A 20,188-nucleotide genomic window follows, 5' to 3' on the forward strand; every position below is an offset into this window, starting at 1 on the left:
AATAGAGTTGAGTAAAAAAAAATAGTTATATGACTTCAGCTAAGTTTGCGCTTAAATATGAGCACCTGCACTTGAAAACACCACAGCTGGAAGAAACTTACAGGTCTTTAAAACATAAATTAAAAGACTCCAGATAAAATAATTGAATGTATATTGATGGGGAGGAAGAGAGAACAGCAGGAGGAGGCTGCGTGCTACCTGAGACCACAGCAGGCAGGTACAGCAGCTTTCATTCAGTGGTAATTTAAGCGGAACATACAGTCACACAGCTGATAGAGAGAATGGATTAGACCTGCAGCATGAAATACGATTTTAGCAGATGGGCAACATGATGAACCGCTACATTATGTATGATGAGTGCCAGTTGGCTTTAGGCTGTTCTGAAAGATTTATTTCAGTCAAGCCCACTCACTCCGCATGCACTTGTGAGATAGAGACAGACCTATTCTAGTACAGTTCAAATAGTCTCCTAAAATACACAGTAGTCACATGTATTACCTCTGCAGGAAGGTTCACTACAGCATTATTATAACCTTTATCTATTTAGAATGTGTCTATATTACCAAACAATGACCGGCTATTGTTTTTGCTTCAGTAACGTAATTGAGTAGTACTTTTATGTCATATTTTTACAATTTTACATATACTTTTCTATGAATTTAGCACTACAGTAAAACTTGAGAAGATGTAGGTATAGTTTCCAACAATTCTTTCATCAAAAAGTAACAGAAACTTGATTCTGTGATCATATTTCATACATTACATCACTGCTGCTTTAGATGCAGTCTCCTCATTATCCTCAAAGGGGGGTCAGAAAGCTTTCGTGTGGGACATCAGTGCACAAAATACAACATTAGAGCCACGAACCGATCGATCAAAATGCTGCAAGCATTGCTTTTTTGCATGTTTTTTTTTTAATGCATCACCCTCAATTCCTACATATGACATCTTAAACATGACCGAAAAATCAATAATTGTCATGAGTGGCAGGAAAAAACACAAATGGTCTCTGTTCACTTCACATTATTCTGCACTATGCTGTGGTGGGATATACTTTGTGTAACAAAACAAGAAATCAAGGCTTGTAAAGATGTAAAATCTTCCATTCAGGAGGAAAAACAGCTGTATTCATACATGTACATGGAAAGCATATAATGTATAATGTGCTGCTGAGTTATATCCATGAAAATAAAACAATCACACACTATCAGCTACACTTTCTTTGTAACAGTACACAGACAGATCTCTTCATCCTATATACAAATGTTCACACACATGCTTAACATTTCACCAACACAAATCAAAGTGAGTCTGACAGAAAAAGAAATGTCTGTGTTTTTGTCACGCTGGTGATTATAAAATAAGGCAGTTTCAATCATCAAATGTCGAGATAAGGTCGTATCTTTTCTCTGTAATCTGAAGACGGTGCTGATTCTCCTCTTGTTAAAATGACAAAGACAATCCCAGTTCTCATGACGACAGCCAGTTTCTGTGGATGTTTCTGTCCATGATTAGTGTTTCTTTTTTTTCCTCTCTCGTTTTTTTTTGTGACAGTCTACTTCTCTGAACAAACAGCACATGCATCCTCTGCGTCCAGACCACCATCATTAATCCACACGGATGAAAATACACGTCTCTGATTAGCCAGGGTTAACTGTGAAGAGAGAGGGAAATAAACAAGATGATGTGAAAAACCTGGGATGCGACCAACAGCATGGCTGGACTTCAAAGGCAATGCCCACACAAAATCCACACATATTAAACGAGGAAGCAACACGCTATCCACACAATGCAGAAAAAAGCAGACAGATACAGGAATAATCTTGGTGTGCATGTTCGCAGGAAGCCAAATATTAAAACAATAGCTTGACATTTATTTGCTGTTTGGTAGATTCTATATGAAGCTCAGCGTGAAGAGAGGAAGCAGGGAAAAACTGCAAGACTGTCTCTTTCTGAACGCAGCAAAATCTGCCTGCCAGCACTTCTAAAGCTGACTAATTAACACGTAATATGCTGTTTGTCTCAAATGCCCAAAAACTGAAATAAGAAAAGGACAAGTTGAGGTTTTATGGCTGATCTGTGAGAATTATCTTATCTAGACATAGCTTTTTTTTTTACCGCATAGACATGAAGTTGTAGCAATCTTCTCATCTACATCAGTGAGAAAGCAAATAAGTTCATAAACAGTGTCAAACTCCTACATGCAGACCAAGATTATACCCAATCTGTCAACATTTTCTGCTTTTTTAATGTACATTTTCTAAAATATCTCATAAATTGCAACAATGATGTTGTTTTTGATTTGCACTCAACCATAAATCACACAAATCCATGCTTCTGGCTACAAACTGCAAACCACACATCTCATGCAGAGGTCCAGTTACCCTCTGACCCTCCAGTTTCACTTCCTTCAGAAGAACATATCATCATCATCATCATTACCGACATCATCCAACGACCAACTCCAGTCTTTCAGGTCAAACTCAAGCAGTCTGAAACAGTAAGTGTGAGGTTCAAGGAGGGGTCAAAACAAAAAAAAAAGCCTTCAGGGATTCACAAATATGTTGGGGGCAGTACATGCCATGTTCACCAGGGGGCAGCACGGAGCTGAGAGTAGCTCATGAATGTGTTATGGTGAGAGCGTTAATGGGCAAAACAGCAGCACAGCGGTGCAGCAGGCGAAGAGGCTCAGCGAGCTCAGCTACTTACAGCCTCCCAGCATGAGAGACGTTAGAAGGTGAAGAGGTCAGGGGTCAGTGGAGGATGATACGAAGCATTGGGCCAGTGCTGAGGGATGAAAGCCAGTTAGGGTGTGGCTCAAAGTACAAACTACCTACAGACACAGTTAGTCACTCCTACAGCGATTTGTACTCCGTTAGGTTGCTACTAACGCTGAGTGAGATGGCATGTTGGAGCATTAATGCTGCATACAGCGTTATGCATATGCAAATGACTCAGGAAGCCTGTTTAAAGCAACACGCTCGGTGTCTGCCACAGCTTTAGACCCCTCCAGCTACACAGCATCGAGAATCATCATCAGACACATTAAATTAGTGAGGCTTCTTTTTATAGTGATGAAGTTTTTAAATTAAATGCTACTGGAAATGAATATTTCTCAATGAGAATGGCTGGGATTTCAAGATATTTGTCCCAAGAGGACACTTATTGCTGCAGTGAAGTTATATAAAGTTGTCTTGCAATGTTCACACTTAAAAATAACGGTTCAGGTAATTGGAAATGAAGAGACGAGAAGAGTAAGGGCAGGAAAGAAAACACAAATGAGCTGTTGTAGTCAAATACTAAGAATTCCAGCAAAATTAGTCATTGCAAATGGTATTTTTCAAATTGAATTTCAACCAAAAACTCTTCATTTTTCTGGTTATGACACTTCTAACACTTCTTAATAATCTAAAACAAGTATTGAATTCTATTCTTAAACCTTCTGTAACACAAGCAGTTTGAGGGTGTTTGTTTTTTTTGCTCCCATCAGTTTTACTCACTGTAGGTTCATTTTTCACAGCAATATAAAGCCCTGCACCACTAAACAGCACAGAGAATCTTTTGTGCAGTATAACAAAGTTTTAATATCATGAATTGGAAAAAAGGAAAAAAGAATGTTATTATTTATTTTACAAAAGTTGAAAAAATGTGGAATCAACTTGTACAATGTTTGCATATATCTTACTATCTTTTCTTGCTGTAACATTGCAAATTTCCCCACTGTTGAGTTAACAAAGGCTGATCTTATCTTTATTTTATCTTTATCTTATTACTCTGCCAAGGAACGCGGCGGAGTTATGTGATGATCACCACTGGTTTTTCTGTCTGTCTGTTTGTCTGTTCGCAACATTAATGAAAAATGGACAAACGGATTTCGATGACATTTTCAGGGAAGGTCAGAAATAAGACAAGGACCAAGTGATTAGATTTTGGCAGTGATGCAGTGGTATAATCTGGATCCACGGATTTGTTAAAGATTTCTGTATCATTACGAGATAGCAGCACGGCGTCACTGTAACTATGACAACAAGTGGACGCTACGTCAGCTGCCTGCTGACGATCACATGACTGTGATCCTACTACAAATCCACCGCTGCTAACTTATCGGGACTTATCCGTCGGAAATCATACAAGGAACAATTGATTAAATTGTGGGGGTGTTTCTGAGTCCCACCAGTTCCCGCTGCCCGGTACATATTTCGGTAACACGATTTGGTATCCGTACATAACGTACACATAAATAACACACACCTGTGCTCAGAGAAAGGTCATTGCGTTTGTGGGTACATGTATATTAAATGGCCACATTCTATGTTGCTGTGATTTCTAATCATCAATAACTAATAAACAAATGCTGCATTTCTAAAAAAAAATGCTGCATTTCTGAAAATGCCATATGGGGGGATGAACAGCCTTGGTGGAGTACTGTGCTCTCTAAGTGCTTTTCTAGTCTTTATCTTATCTTATCTTATCTTATCTTATCCAATAGGGATCAAAGTTTCAATTTGTGTGGAAGTTTTCTTCATCGGGTATAATTTATTGTTTTTCCCCCAGATTCCTCACCTTGGCTTCCCCGGCGACTGCTGCTGTCTACTGGCCTGGATCTTGATGGCTCCACGGTGGGACATGTGAGGAGAGCCTCTTGGTGAAGGTCGTGGGGAGACTTTCGGAGAGGAGAGAGACGTAGCTTCCATAGAGTTGTTCTGTGCTGCAGATGGAGGACTCATTGTGGGATGTTTCCTCGGGATGCGTTTGAGAAGGTGACTAACCCAACGCTGCTGCTCCTCCTGAGAGTTAGTCAGCAGCAGCAGATCTTTGGCGGTGGACATGTCATAGTTCACTGTCAAGGATGAAAAATAAAAAAGATGAGAAACAGGGCGAAGATGAGAGATATTCACTTCCTCTGACTAACAGGGCTTATGAAGTTGTGTGGCTTTAGGAGGCATTTTCTCAACATGATAAAATCCAAATAACACTGTAACACCTGGTTGACAAAAGACAATAAAGCAGCCTCTGATAACTGCCTTTTACGCAAAACATTTAGGTTCTTTGTATGTAGGGAGGAAATTTCATCAACATTGTGATGATATTGTACTGGACTGCAGTATTCTACACATTTTTTCAAATCTTGCTTACCAAATGGACCAATATCAATCAATTACGGTACTGTTTCCCATAATTCAATGCCTAATCTAATATTTCCATAATATATTTATAACTGAAGCTATTGATTTCTTTAATCAATCAAAAGAAGTGTTGACAAGTGTTTTGCTCCATTCATTATTCAAGCAAAAATAATCGTTTTCTTAGATTTCCAAAAGGAGAATTCTCTGGATTTTTCTGTTTTCTACATTGTGAATTGAATAGATTTGTGTTTTTGTCTGTTTGTTGGACAAATGAAGCTGTTTGAGATGTCTTCCTGGGTTCTTATGATCTAGTGTTGTCCTGTTGGAGCCCTCAGTCTCAATCTAATGTGTTTTTATAGTCAGAAATCTAAAGCAAGTACAATGATAGCAGTGTTCTTAACTTGCAGTGTTTCTACATTCAATATTCTGACAGCAAGCTTATGTTTGGGCCGTGTACGAACTAAACGTGCACCCAAATAAATATACTCTGTCATAGTGCCCAGGAAACCTTTGGTTCCATGGCAGAAGCTCTACATGAAGGCTTATCAGATCATACTGACCCCTGCAGGGTACAATAACTTCCTCCTTTCTGTCCAGGTGGTCTTTGTGGACCTTGGTATGGCAGCGGCGGCACTCGAGGGCCGGCGGGGGCTTGAAGACGTGCCAAAGGGGCCGAGTGCAGGCCTCACAGCTGGAGGGGAAGTGGTACAGAGTGAGGATGAACTCGTGGCCCTTGTGGCTGATGTAGGAGGGACGGTCGCTGTACGCCGGAGTCTCCACTACAACTTCTTGATCACGTTTGCTCTCGCCTTCATTGGCATAAAGGATCTGTAGAGATAAAAGAAGTGGAGGCAGATGGTTGAATTGAGGATAGAGTACGTGATTTATACTGACAGTGTGTGAAAGAAGGAAGATGGGACAGAGATAGAAGGAAGCTGGGAGGACTGTGGCTCATTACCTGGAAAATCCTTGGAATTTCTTTGGCATCTGCACGGTACACGTCAGTGTGAGTGACGGGTCGGACATGAAACAGTTTACTGAAAAAGAGAGAGATGAAAACCCTCAGTTTTTTTTTTTTTTTTTTTTTTTTTAAATTTTATTTATTTGATCCATGGGACAGCGCACAAACAACATTAACCCCGTGGGGAGAGATGCATTATGCCAGGTTATAGCACTAGTGCTAATTTCCACCTGTAGTCCCAGAGCAGGCCAAAGATGTGTTGGGTTACATCAATGTTAAAAGAAAAAGACACAAGATTAAACATTTCAAACATTAACATTAACATTTTCAAACATTAAAAACAATTAATTAAATAATTAAATAAGATCAAACTCCAAAGCCTCTACAAAAAAGTGCTGACACCAAAGCACCTTCAAAATCATCATTAATGGGTACAAGATTGATCCGAGAGCAGCCATCGCTTCAGCAAGCGTGAAAACTCATTAAAGTGCTTACATTTTAAAAGCTCTGTGGGTAATTTGTTCCATTGGTTCATTGCAACCAATCTAGAAAAGTTCATTTTAACTGATTGTAACTACAGAAAATGACTCAAAAATCCAATCTAATCCAATCCAACTTGATTTATATAGCACTTTAAACAACCACAAAAGTGGTGAAACATATCAGTTACAACAGCCTTTAATCCTCTTAACCCCAAAGTGCACTGGTAGATTTGAAAGACATGTTATCTCTGAAAAAAAAAAATCCCCAAAGTGATGCCATTATTCAGTCAGACACTGTAAAAAAAAAAGTTTGGATTTTCTATTTTTTGATGCTTGAATTACTCTTCTGCAATGTGCCAAATCTTGACAAATAATGACCAAATGCAATCTTAAAATTATGATGTCATCCAAATCACTCTATTCTACAGGTCTCTTTTAAGAATTAATCAAAAATAAAGCATTTGCTCTAACCAGATTCTGTTACAAACTACAATTTTGTCTCTCCACACTGTAGCTGTGAACTAAAATTCTGGGGCTTTTCTGCTGAACTGCAGGCTGTGTTTCCACAGAGCAGATAGAAGACAAGAATGAAAACTAATTTAAAAAGCAGTAAAGTATCTTTAGTACACAGATCCAGTATTTTAGTACTGGTAACATCTGTTGTACTGTATAAGTGGATTCCATTTTTGTTTCTCCAATTTTTCCAAAATAAATAATCAATTTTGTTTTCTGATTTCTTGAATTATAACTTTGTTATACTGCACAGAAGATAGTTTGAGTTTTCATTACTTCTTCATGGTTTTGTAGTTTCCATAGCGGTGCAGGACTGCAGTGAAATAAGAGTCACACTGAACAAAAAACGTGACACAAGCAAAAAACGACAAGAGACTCCTTGAGGTTTAGAGGATTAAACTGCTTGGCAAATTTTAACTTTTGTCTAACTGCTTACACTGGTTTCAGGTACTTCTACTTGCTCTTACCCAGTTATTGTTTTTATCTGCTCATAGAATTTTTTTTTTATACTTATTTTGACCGGACAGCTGTCGGAGGGATTGTCATGAAATCTGGTATGCACATTTATGTTTGCTTGTAATAACTTCTAATCATCTTGGCAGGTTTTTATCCAGTGCTGACATGTCAAAATTTGAATTAGTCCAATTCTTTTTATTTGGCATCTGCTGCCTTTCCTTCCAGCTTTAAGCTGTTTTTCTTGTCTAGCAGTTTTGTGTTCCATGATCAAATGACTCACTCGATGTCCAGGGTCATGAAGGGGTTGGCTTGCTCTCGGTCCAGCTCGCTGTTATAGAACAGAATCTTCTTACTGCTCACCACCACATACTGCAAAGTGAATGGAAATGAGGTTCAAAGCAGTTAAGAGGGGGAGATGACTCAGTAGTCAGGGTGAACAGGAAAAATAACAAATCTGCAGATATAGGAAATAATGGCTGGTACTTTACTTTTTTGTCCCAGCCAAAGCGCTTCGTGTTCTTGGTGGGAAGTGAAATCCAGCCCTCCAGCCTGGAGTCTAGTAGGAGGAGAGAAAACAGGAAGAAGGAGAAAAACAACCTTTAATCTTGTGAATCATTTAGAAGAACACTCTGACATTTTTAAGCTTTGGTGGCATCTTCCTCAAGCAGACACTTATCGCTCACAGAGGAAATGATTCCTCGCTAAAACCAAAGGGCAAGAGATGAGAACTCCTACTCCTTGTTTTAACACGCAGCAACAGACCAGTCAGTGGGAACTACAAGAAGGAAACACCTGCATGTAAAGAAAAAGAATCTAAACTGGGAAGCTTTAATTAATACTTTAGTAAAAAACTGAAAAAATCCACACACAAAGCCGGACAGTGTCAAGCTGTGAGCATTCATGTGTTTACTGAACATTGAAAAGGATTAAAGCACAGCAGAGGCAGAGTCAACAGAGAGCAGGGATTAGCTGCAAGTTTGCAGGGCTGGACCACGGTTGGGGTTATTTCTTTCCATTCTGAGTGAATTTAGTAAAGAAAAACAATGAAAACATTAAATGATAAATGTTCTAAAACAATGTGTAGGGTCATCTGCGGTTTAAATTGCCATTTCTATGTGATGTTTGAACCTCCATGCAGGGTCACCTCCAGATTCAGGCTCAGCGGGCGGCTCATAGGTCAGGGCCAGGGGACGTTGGCCCTGCTCCTCAGGCCCCTCACATTCTTCTTCTTCCTCCTCAGAGTCAGAGTCAAAGAGAGTGCGAGCGGAGCCAAGGTTGGGCCGAGTGTCGATGCAGACAGATTTGTGTGTGCGCTGGTAGGTGAAGGACATTGATTCTGAGGTGTGAGAGTGAGTAATGCGCACTGCACCGGACCACGGAGATAGACGTTGAGGTGAAATAAAGAAGGAGGAAAAACAAAAGGAAGAGGCACAATGAGGAAAAGGTCAGAGTAAAGACAAGCAGAAAAGGATGAGGACAGAGTAAAGGAAGAAGTGTGCAGAAGTGGCTTCGAGTGGTTCGATTTTGCTGCCAGATCGATGTGACAATAAGTGGGAGATAAAGTGTCTACCTGGGTATCCGTCACCCATATCCAAGTCGTTGCCGCTGCTGATGCTGGTGGAGTCCAGAGAGTGAACGCTGAGGGAGGTGATCTGGCAACGGAGCTGCTCGATGTCGCTGTCTTTGCTGTCCAACGCCATCTGAAGCTCCAGACGCACCTGGTTCTCTTCAGCTATCAGCTGAACGACAGACACAAATGGGTTTTTAGCTTTCGCTTCGATCTTTATCAGTCTGAGCAGGTTAAAAATCTTTTTGCACTACATGTTATTCTGTAAGCATCTTTAAATGTAAGCTCATGTCCGGTAATAGTAATTTATAACTCTCTGGCTGAAACTATTGATTAACAAACGTATTAATTCCAAGCAAATGCCGTGATTTAAAGCCCATTTGTAGGAATCTCCGCCTACATCCTGCCACATAGTTAAGATTTTTACTTGTAATAAACATTCAGCTTTCCTTAGTTTCTCACAGAAGCACAGATGTTTTCTGGTCAAATCCTTCATCAACATGCTTTTAGAATATTGTAATTCTTTGTATGTGGGTGTCGAGCTGCTGTCTCCTCAGCGTTTGCAGCTGCTCGTCTGTCAACAGGTAAAAGAAACTGTGATCACATAACTCCAGTACTGTCCTCTCTCTCCGTTGGCTTCCCTGCTAGTTTCTGGATTGATTTTAAGATTTTATTGTTTGTTTTTTCAGGACTACAATGTGTTACTGCCACCTTACTGAGCAGAACTCTTATGTCTTCATACCCTGATCAGTTCCAACATCCAGGCACAAAAACAGAGGCAACTGAGTTTTTGCAGTGGCCATCCTTAACCCTGTAAAACCCACTGTTGCAAAAATACAACATCAATTTAATTTTTTTAAATAATTTTTTTGTTCTATCTATAGCATAAATAATAATATATATGTATAGTATATATAGAGAGAAATATCAATCAATCAATCAATCAATCAATCAATCAATCAATCAATCAATCAATCAATCAATCAATCAATCAATCAATCAATCAATCAATCAATCAATCAATCAATCAATCAATCAAGATTTATTTATAGAGCACTTTACAACACTCAAAGGTGACCAAAGTGCTTTCCAGTTAAAATCAAACATATACACTACCAGTCAAAAGTTTGGACACACCTTCTCATTCAATTTTTTCTATTTATTTGTATTATTTTCTACATTATAAATTTATACTGAAGATTAACATTTTTTTGTTTACAACATAACTCCATATGTATTCTTTTATAGTTTTGATGTCTTCAGGATTAATCTACAACGTATAAATAATTTCCTGTTTTCCATAAAAATTTGCACTTTTATTCATGTGCTAACATAACTACACAAGGGTTTTCTAATCATCAATTAGCCTTTCAACACCATTAGCTAACACAATGTAGCATTAGAACACAGCAGTGATGGTTGCTGGAAATGTTCCTCTGTACCTCTATGTAGATATTCCATTAAAAATCAGCTGTTTCCAGCTAGAATAGTCATTTACCACATTAACAATGTCTAGACTGGATTTCTGAGAAATTTAATGTTATCTTCATTGGAGAAAAAAAAGCTTTTCTTTCAAAAAAGAAGGACATTTCTAAGTGACCCCAAACTTTTGAACAGTTGTGTACATTATTATTATTATTATTATTATTATTTTTGCTCTTTTTGTTCTAAATTTGGGTTTTACAGGGTTAAGATTTAGAACAGCTCATGATTTCATGTGAAAACTGCTTAGACTCTAAGCTTTTAAGTTTCTGCTTAAACCCTGACTCCTCTCTTATTGTGTGTTGTCTTTTCTTCTATCTTACTACTTAAGTTCAGATTTGTCTTTTCGCTATTGTGTTTTATATTCTGCTATTTCAACTGTCCAGCACTTTGGCTCTACTCCAGTTTATTTTTTAATGTGCTTTAAAAAAAAAAGTTTGACTCTGACTCCGACTATCTGTGTACATTCGGTGTGCTTTTCGGCAGCGTGGGCGTACTGACCGCCTGCATCTCCGTCAGCTCCTTCTGGTATTTGATGATGGTGCTGTTGAGTTTCTCCTTCTCTGCTCTCAGCTCCAACTGCAGCTTCCGGTTCTCCTTCTCCTTTCTGTGCACCTCGGTGTCGATGCTGCGGTGGCCTCCTCGCACCGTCTCCCTCCTGTTCATCACCTCAGCCAGCTTGTTCACAGCCTGAGAGCAAAACAGCAGCGATGCAGCCTCACAAAGTTCTATTTATGATAAATATGAACTCGGGAAAGCCTGCAGGAATATGAATGTTGCTGCTAGAAAAGATTTTTTAAACTTGTTTCAGATCTTAGCGATTTTGCCCAGAGTTCAACACAAGCCTGTAGCAGAAAATTATTCTTATCAGCAACTGATGTGATATAACAGATGTCTGTGGAAAAAAAAATATAGGTGTAAAGGTATAGAGAGTATTTCTGGCTTTCCAGACCTGTGTAGGCGCCCAGACACACACCTGAATTTTTAGTGTCCTTTCATTCTGCAGCTGCTTTTCAAAGGACAGTTTCAGAGAGTTCATCTGCTTCTCCTCCTCCTTGGCTTTCTGGAACTCTGTAAAGAGAGCAGAGATGAATATTAATCAAGGCTAATATACATTTATACTTGGCATAAATTCTATAGAAGTAATCCATAATTTACAATATTCTGCCGCTCTACACACACTATGACGAGGACATCATCTGCTGCTTTTCATGACATTTTTACAGCGTTCTCCTCATAAATCATCTGTGAGACAGCTTTATAACACATTTCCAGGACACAGGAGGAAATGGAATTTGCGCAGAAATCTGTTCTCGCTGGTGCTCGTTAACTGGAAATGACACTCACGCTGCTGCAGTTCTTTCAGCTGGTTGTTGAGCTCCTCTTTCTCACTGGCCAGGTTGGCGACGTCCACCGTCAGGGTGCGATTGGACTCTTCCAGCTGTGAGGAGACACAGGTTAGCGGTGAGCTGGTGTCATGCACATATAGAGCAGCAGCACAGCAGGAAAAAAAACAATCTTTTTTGTAACTCATTTCAGAGCAGAAGTTACTGTGAGAGTCAAGTCAAATAATGCAACAGTTTTTAGACTTTATGATGCATTTACGATTCTACAATTTAATTTAGCAAACGCCTTTATCCACAGTGATGTACATCTAAGAGTAGATACAAGCAAGCAAGGATTCTAGTCAGGAGAAAACGATAACATTTCTGCTGATTAGTTTACATCTCAGACACTTGAACTAACATTTAACTAATAGTTAATCAACTCAGTTATGGCATCTTGTGGGATTCTTGGACACCAGGAGGACTACAGAGCAAGACAAGGTTTCCAGATAGTTTGGATTGCTTTCCTTTCTCGCTACCAGGATCAGCCAAATTTACCCAGCACATAGTGGAATTCTGTGCCAAAAAAATGCGTCAATGTCCCATCAGCAGATAGGGAAAAAGAATATTATTATTATTACTGAATGATCTATGATGACAGAAGTCAGTTTAACACTCTGAACCCCAAAACCCATTATCTATTTTCTTTAAAAATGCCAAAATTACACCTTTTATCCAAGCCAGAAACTGTAAAATCAGAAAGATTTTCAACTTTCTGATGATCCTTTAAGTACTCATCTGTCATGAGTCGTTTTATCAGGACAATAATCCAAATCTAAGCAAAAAAAAAAATCCTAATATTTACTTAAAATTAGTTCTACATGTCTCATTTAAAAACTTGTAAACAGAAGCTGAATTATTATAAACATTAAGTGCTTCTTGGCGAATTTGTAAAGTCCAACAGTCGTGACAAACTCAGGGACTTTCCAGCTGAACTGGGATGAACTGCAGGCTGTGTTTAAACAGAGCACAAAGGAGACAAGCATGGAAACTCTATCTATAACATGAAGAATCACATTTTTTCAGTATTGGCAATAGCATGGGCACTTGTAAAAGTGTTGTTTTTGTTGATTGCAACAAAACTGAATGATTTATATCATTATAATTCAACCCTGGATTTCAAAACCTACATTAAGTCGTGGAATTTTAGATAAACATACTTCCTACTAACATCTGATCTGAACTCACCGAGCTGATGGTGGCCTCCTTGTCGCTGAGCTCCTGTTTGTGTCTCGCCATCATGTCTTTGATCTCCAGCTCCTTCATGATCTTCTCCTTCTCCAGGTCGGAGTACTGCTCCTCAGCGATGGAGCGAGCCAGCTGCTCGGCGTCTGCTTTGGTCAAACTGGCTTCCAGCTGAGACGTCAGCGAATCGCTGCGGAGCCGAAGAGAGCATGAATTATTTTCATCTTACTTAATTCTTTGAACAGCACAAAATCCCTGATGTTATTATGCTACGAGTCATGAATCGACTCCAGATAGTGTGACCATGCATTAATATTTCAATGACCTTTTTGTCATTGCAGGGTTTTAAAGCGTTTTCCAAGTGAGAGTTGCACTGGATCAGTTTGTCCACAGTAATCACGGTGCTTCTGGGACTGCTGCTGATCTCGTTCTGCTTCATTCATTTCATTTTTTGGCCACGGAAAGAATTCACCAAAGGCAAAAAGCACTAATCTGGGAAGTGTGTTATATTCTGAAAAGTACAGATAATATGGACTTTGTAAGATATGCAAGTTTGCAGCTTGTTATTTTTTCTCTTGGCATCTATTTTCCAAGTTGGATTAAACACATTTTTTGGTTCTGTTTCTTCTATTCTTTCTATTTAGATAGTGTGTTTTGTGTATGCTGCTCATACTATTGAGGAATTTTCAGTGTTGTGCCATTTCTTTACAGAAGAAAGAGTCAGCTGGTGGTCAAATCATTGCAGTCAGAGTTACCTTTCCTCCTGGTATTCTACCAGTCGCTGCTGCACCTCTTTGTACAGTTTGTTCCTCTCATCACGCTCATCCTTCAGCTCTCGGACCTGCGTCTTATAAAGGGTCTAGAATGAAAACAATATGTGGAATCAGCTTCGTATCACACGTTAGAAGGCGATTGCACTATTGGGGTTTGTGTTCAAGCTCCAGACTGTAAACATATCATGTTTTTTCCTCGGCTTACAATTTATGTTAGCTGTGTCGGCTTTCAAATATTTGACTGTCACTGCTTTTTTGCAGACAGGGCGCACAAAAAAGAAACATTACTGTGAAATACTGCTCTGCTTCCAGTTGGTCCTTCAGCTCCTTCAACTGGCTGTCAGCCTCCTGCTTTTCCCTGAAACAGCACCAATAATCTGTCAGTCACTGCTGCAGGCAAACTGAACACCAGAGCCAAAGCACCATCCTCAAATAAGATGATAATAATTAGAACTGCTAACAATATTACACTTACAAATGCTGCTGCTCTGCATGTGTGTTATGCTTGTGGTATGACAGGACTATTGTGTGCATGTGTGTCTGACCTGCGTAGCTCCTGGTTCTGTTTCTCCAGGATCTGCTTCAGGTCCAGCAGGTGGTTCAGCTCCTGTTTGAGCTGTTTCTCTGAGGATCGCAGCACAGACACCTGCTGGTTCTGCATCTTCAGATCGCTCTGACTTAAACTCCGCTTGTGGATCTCGTCCTCCAGGCGTAAGGTCAGATGCTTCACCTGCAGACACACATGCAAAAATCATTTTAATGAGACTGTTAGTTAGACACATAGGAAATACTTAAGCAGTTTATTAGAACTGTAACTTTTCATCATTGTCACAAATGACAAATCTGAAGCAAATCTCATGTTCATGTTAAACTAGATCTCATTTAACACTGAATGACACTGAACAAAAATATGAATGCAGCAAGTAATGTTTTATTAAATTCATCTGTTATCTTTAACTTAGGGGGAAAAGTATTTGTTGCTCCAACACACGGCATCTCTATGACAGAATGAAACAAACACAAATGTACTATATTAGAACCAATAATGGACAGATAGAAGGTGGGATCACAGACTAGAAATCACAGGTCAGTAGGAGTCACATATCTGCAGTGCAGAGAGTTAATGAGGTTGTTGATGCTGCTTCTGGAATTAGTTCCTTAAAGACTTGGTGAAGTTGATGAACATTTTGGGGGACAGGATCACATAGTCAGATGTTATCCAGAGCGTCATGCAGCAGATTGTTTGCTTAAAATGATTTCCTAGACTACAAATAGTAGAGTTGTGGATGAGTGTGGATTCTCAGTGGCTGAGAATTTGTCACTAGCTGAGCTGCTCAAAAACTTGTGCACAAATACCTAAACTGAACCTTTTTTTCTAACCAAAACAATAGAAATTCATTTTAAAACATTTTCTTTAAGTAGAAATGAAAAAGAAAACAACTGCATGCTGCATTATCAGTGTATATAAAAGTGGATATTGCTAAAATGTTTTTTTTTTTAATCTAGTTGAACTGTTAATTTTTAGGTTAGTTTACTCTGAGCCATTTAGATTTATTAGTTTGAAGCTAAATACTTTGACATCTATCTTTTACTTTTAGCTTACAATTGTTTCAACTGTTAATCCATCCTGTTAGCTAACCATATCCAAATATCTATCCATACATTTAGTTAGCCATTTTAGTCATTTATCCACTTTTAATGAATAGATTCAACTATTATTCCACACTTTTAGAAAGCAATTTCAACTGCTACCCGCATTTTCAGCTAATAATCTTCAACTTTTTATTCCAAATTTCAGATAGCTATTTCCAAAATGTTACTCCATTATGTTCAGCTAACAGTTTTGTTACTGTTAGCTGACAATTTAAGATGTGTTTCCATAGCCTGTTTTTAGCTAATAATATCACCTGATGGCCATACTGTTAGTTATAATTTCATATTTTCTATACATCGTCTACTGTTAACTAACAATTTGAACTGCTATGCATAATGTTGGGTAGGCATTTCAATCATCTACAACATCACTTATCTGTTTCATTCATTTATGTTTTCTTTTTGGTGATTCTACTGCTTCTACATTATAATTCCCTCTTCCCAAATCTGCTCAGGTCCACTCAGTTCTTTAAATTGTTTTGGTCTCTCTTTTCTTTTTTAGATGAATTGAACTAACCTTTCCACTGGGATTCTTGTGCTGCACTGCTGCAGTTGTCACCTTTCACCTATTTATTCTGTCCCGATTGTTTCAGCTCCATGAAATGCAAATATAGACTTTGATATTTATATAAATAACCTAGGGTCTGTATATGGAGCTGTTATAGTCATGTGTTGGACACTGTTCATAGATGCAACAAGGTCAGTCGAGGTCTTGGCCAAATGCAGAACATGCCATCACCATCAAATGACCTTTTCTTTAAATAATTGCATGTATGATACCTCTTCAGAAAGTTTGTCCTTCTGCGCCTGCAGCTGGTCCAGCTTGTGCAGCGTCTGCTTGTAGTCGCAGTCCAGCATGGAATGATCCTTCTCCAGCTGCAGCAGCTTCCCCTCCACCTGCAGCTTCAGGCTGCGCTCCTCCTGCAGGGTTGACTCCACCTCTGGACCCAAACACAAGGAAGGCAGCCGTCAGGAAGGCGATCTACACTGAACTCAGTATCGAAGTATTGACAAAACCATCTGTGGCTGTCAGCGAACCTCCTCGGAGAACCGCATAAATGACTGACTGTGAGGCAGTCAGGAAACTATCTGTTACAGTTTTCTGTCAAATCACTAGAATTATCTGCGACTGCTGTTTGTCCAAGGCCTGCTCCATCGATCAGCCGTTCCCTTTCATTCTCCACCTTTTTCATTTTTCACCTTAATGATTGACAATTTTTTTTCTGCTTTGTATTATTCTGTGTCAGGTAAGGTCAGTTCAATATTGTACAAGCTACTGCTTTTATATCTACAGTTCACTCCAATCAACTTTCTCTTTGTTGTGCTCCCACTTGCTCACCTTTCAAGGCCTCAGACTTTGCTTCCTCGATGGACTCGTAGATTTTGTTGTTGTCAGTGAGCTTGGCTTTGGTGGCTTTGTGTTCGGCCTCCTCCTGCTCCAGACTCTGCTGCAGCGACTTCAGCTTGAACGTCAGGTCGATCTCCTGGTTGCTTTTTTCCTACAGAGTCAGAAGACACGTTAGTGCTTTCTGCAGGAGTTCACACTGTAAATTAGTAATTAGGAATGATAACCAGCCTTCTCAAGATCACTGAGCTTCTCCTGCAGCTCCTTCTTTTCAGTCTGGACCTTGGAGAGAGATGATTTCACCTCTTTAACCTCTTCTTCCAGGCCAGAGATACGTCCTGAGGCGGAGGAATGGGAATGGGGAAAATGTGAACAAATTATTGATGGATTGTAAAATTAGTCAGAATTAGGCTGCACATGACGTGACAGAATTACGGTAAATGAAATAAATGCACCTGAACTCTTCGGTGCCAGACATTGCATAATGCCCCAACCCATTTTGAGCCTCAAAATATGCAAAAACACTTCATATTTATTTTCCTTTTCCTTGAGTCCACCCTCAAAGACACCTCGCCCATGAGGAACATAGTGACGAGGCATCACTGCAAACAGGTAACTCTGTTCTTTCAGTTCCTGCCGCTGACCTCAGCCCCTGGCCTCTCTGCACGGACCGAGCATGTTTAAGTTTCCTAACGGCCGCTCACAAGAGGTTCTGGCTCTGCTCTCGCTTCGGCTTTTATAGCCCCTTGCTTCACTCACGGCCTTTTGAGCAGATGTTTCCACCTATGATCAGACATTTCCCAAGGCCTGGTCCAAAAAACGATTCACATCTAATGCCATGTTCAGCCTCCAGCTCCAAGTTGTGTAACGGCTTTTTCCTGCTACTGAGGAGATGTTTACTGCAGGAGTCCTGAAGATCAATTCGATTGTCTAGAGTTAGAGTTGTGAATTACCCTTTTTAACTGGTGGATTTTATATTTGTGAACCATTTGCTTGTTTAATAGACTCATTAAAGTTTGCCAGAGAGCTAATTCTTGAAATAAAATTTAATAACCACTTCTGAACAACATTTTTCTTTGGCTTGTTGGTAATTTCCTACATCTCTGTGCAGGCTATGTACATAAAAAAGACTCAAAGTGACAATTCTGCAGGAATTCACTTACATTTTTGAAAGATTTTTTATGTACAGCAACATTAGCATATTTACTGAAGCAATGCAAAGTTTTACCTTCATACTAGTAATGTTTTCAGAGTTTTTAAAGGCCTTTGAAGTACAAAGAGATGGGTAAAAAGTTTGTTCTTTATGTTTTAATTAACTACTCATTGTACCACATCAAGCATAGATAAGAGTTTTATTTTTTGTAAATTTAATTTTTCACTTTTCACTCAGCCTTGCTTTAAATCTGCTCGAGACTGTTTGTTCAGTGCATTAGATGTAACAGATATCAATGCCTCACCCTGCAGGTCGGTAATAGTTTCTGTCCCGAGGTTGCGGTCTCTTTTCTCCGCCTCCAGCTCGGCCTGCAGCCCCCTCAGCTGCTTCTCCAGCTCCATCTTGCCGTTTTCCAGTTGGCTGCACTTTTCCTGCATCTCCCTGAGGCTGACCTCGAGGCTCTGGGCTTGTTTTTGCACCTCCGTTTGACTCTTCTTCAGCCGCGCCACTCCCTCCTGCTCAGCCTGAAGCATAGTATTGGCCTCCTCGAGCTACAGATGGAAGAAAAAAACACACAGAGAAGCTGAAACTTTTTCCCCCAAAGGCAAGTCTTGGTCAGTGTAGCGGCAGAATGAGTGGCATGATGAGGGAGAAGAAAGAATTATGATCAAAACGCTGGTCACAGTTTCTGGCATCGATATGGATCACTAAATCACTGTATTTGATTTGAAATGTGAAAAATTAGAAATACAGGAAAGACAAAGACATGTGAAGCTAAATGCTGGATGATGTTAATAAGCTCCCTCCTCACTTGTTTTTGCAGCTGGATGTTCTTCTCATTGGAAATCTGTGAATTCTGGTTCCTCTTCCTCAGATCCTCCAGCTGGTCCCTCAGATTGTTCACTGATGAGTAAACACAGAGTCACAGAGTTAATTTAGTATTTGATAGCGCACAATCCATCTGATGAGAGATTGCATTTATTCACAGCGAGAAATAATTCTCTCTGGAGAAGAGTTTAATTAGGATTCATTTTTTAAAAAAGTGTAATTGCCAAAGCAAACAGTTCAGTTTCACAGGTAAAATAAGCAGACATGACAGCACTCTGCATAAATGTGGTGTTCAGTTTGATTTCTCTCACTTTAATGACCAACTAATAAACCAGAAATGCACATTTTGGTAGCTTAGTATTTAGGTGAGATTGGCACTAGATGCTCACATTCATTCTCCAGGCTGCGTTTTCTGTCGGCTTCGATCTCCACCTTGCGTAGACTCTCAGCGCTCTGGTGCTGCAGCAGAACTCGTTCTCTCTCCAGCTGCCTCAGCGAGGCCTCGACTCTCTGCCTGCTGTTCATCTGACGACACAAACACGACGTGAGTGGAAACAAACTCTGACCTACTTTATCGTACCTGGTACATGAATGAAATGCCGAAATGTTTACCTCCTTATCCAGCTCTTTGACCAGCTTGTCTAAACGGTTGGTAGCGTTTCTAGAGAGGGAAAAAAAGTGATTATTTACAAATGGATGCAAATTTATACACTACTAGTCAAAAGTTTGGACACAACTTCTCATTCAATGCTTTCTATTTATTTGTATTATTTTCTACATTGTAGATTAATATTGAATATGAACGTTTGTAAGTTTGTAAACGATATAATATTTGTCAGTGATGTTCAGCTTTGTGTGTTCGTGTGTCCTACTTGCACTTGTGCTCCAGCTCATCTTTGGCCTGCATCTCATGGTCGAGCTGCTCCTCCAGCTGATGAAACTTTTTCTGCAGCTGCTCAGACATACAGATGACCGGAAAATAAAAACACGCTTCTCTAATCTATTTCCATCTTTTATTGTTGTGTATTTTGTCTCTCCTCTGTTTGAATTAAATTAAAACCTTATACACAAAGCCGCCTACCTCTTTCTTACTGTCCGAACTATTCTCCTTATCCTCTGAGCTTTCCTTGCAGTCCTCAGACTCCTCCACAGAGCAGCTGTTATTTCTCTTCAGCAGTCTGAAACAGAGAAAAACAGCCATGAAAGTTTCACCTGAGGTACATTTCCAACGCTGACAACATCCCACGGCTCCAAATTTTCTACAACCAAGTGACGTCAT

At 39.6% G+C, this 20,188-nt stretch overlaps 1 protein-coding gene across 4 annotated transcripts in view; it reads right to left on the minus strand.

The window, feature by feature from the left end:
- Window positions 1-25: 25 nt before the first annotated feature.
- The window catches only part of LOC111566441 (rho-associated protein kinase 2-like), a 39,370-nt gene continuing 19,207 nt past the window's right edge, over window positions 26-20,188 (minus strand). The window contains exons 10-34 of one of the 4 annotated variants that reach the window (XM_023267027.3): window positions 19,991-20,087; window positions 19,782-19,861; window positions 19,522-19,570; window positions 19,299-19,434; window positions 18,893-18,984; window positions 18,386-18,632; window positions 17,160-17,266; window positions 16,923-17,082; window positions 16,364-16,524; window positions 14,476-14,660; window positions 14,219-14,288; window positions 13,913-14,016; window positions 13,161-13,347; window positions 11,935-12,028; window positions 11,564-11,658; window positions 11,089-11,277; window positions 9,109-9,277; window positions 8,683-8,901; window positions 8,027-8,094; window positions 7,819-7,907; window positions 6,085-6,163; window positions 5,687-5,954; window positions 4,564-4,840; window positions 2,385-2,492; window positions 26-1,654 (exon numbers count right to left, since the gene is read on the minus strand). In XM_023267027.3, the coding sequence (XP_023122795.2) occupies window positions 2,411-2,492; window positions 4,564-4,840; window positions 5,687-5,954; window positions 6,085-6,163; window positions 7,819-7,907; window positions 8,027-8,094; window positions 8,683-8,901; window positions 9,109-9,277; window positions 11,089-11,277; window positions 11,564-11,658; window positions 11,935-12,028; window positions 13,161-13,347; window positions 13,913-14,016; window positions 14,219-14,288; window positions 14,476-14,660; window positions 16,364-16,524; window positions 16,923-17,082; window positions 17,160-17,266; window positions 18,386-18,632; window positions 18,893-18,984; window positions 19,299-19,434; window positions 19,522-19,570; window positions 19,782-19,861; window positions 19,991-20,087 (3,304 nt within the window). In that variant the 3' untranslated portion in view covers window positions 26-1,654; window positions 2,385-2,410. Of the gene's footprint in view, window positions 1,655-2,384; window positions 2,493-2,709; window positions 2,788-4,563; window positions 4,841-5,686; window positions 5,955-6,084; window positions 6,164-7,818; window positions 7,908-8,026; window positions 8,095-8,682; window positions 8,902-9,108; window positions 9,278-11,088; window positions 11,278-11,563; window positions 11,659-11,934; window positions 12,029-13,160; window positions 13,348-13,912; window positions 14,017-14,218; window positions 14,289-14,475; window positions 14,661-16,363; window positions 16,525-16,922; window positions 17,083-17,159; window positions 17,267-18,385; window positions 18,633-18,892; window positions 18,985-19,298; window positions 19,435-19,521; window positions 19,571-19,781; window positions 19,862-19,990; window positions 20,088-20,188 lie in introns of all 4 variants that reach the window. The other 3 variants (XM_035946710.2, XM_023267028.3, XM_023267029.3) reach the window with 3 other exon arrangements.

Source organism: Amphiprion ocellaris, chromosome 12 (genome assembly GCF_022539595.1).
Source record: "Amphiprion ocellaris isolate individual 3 ecotype Okinawa chromosome 12, ASM2253959v1, whole genome shotgun sequence".
NCBI classification, from domain to species: Eukaryota; Metazoa; Chordata; class Actinopteri; family Pomacentridae; genus Amphiprion; species Amphiprion ocellaris.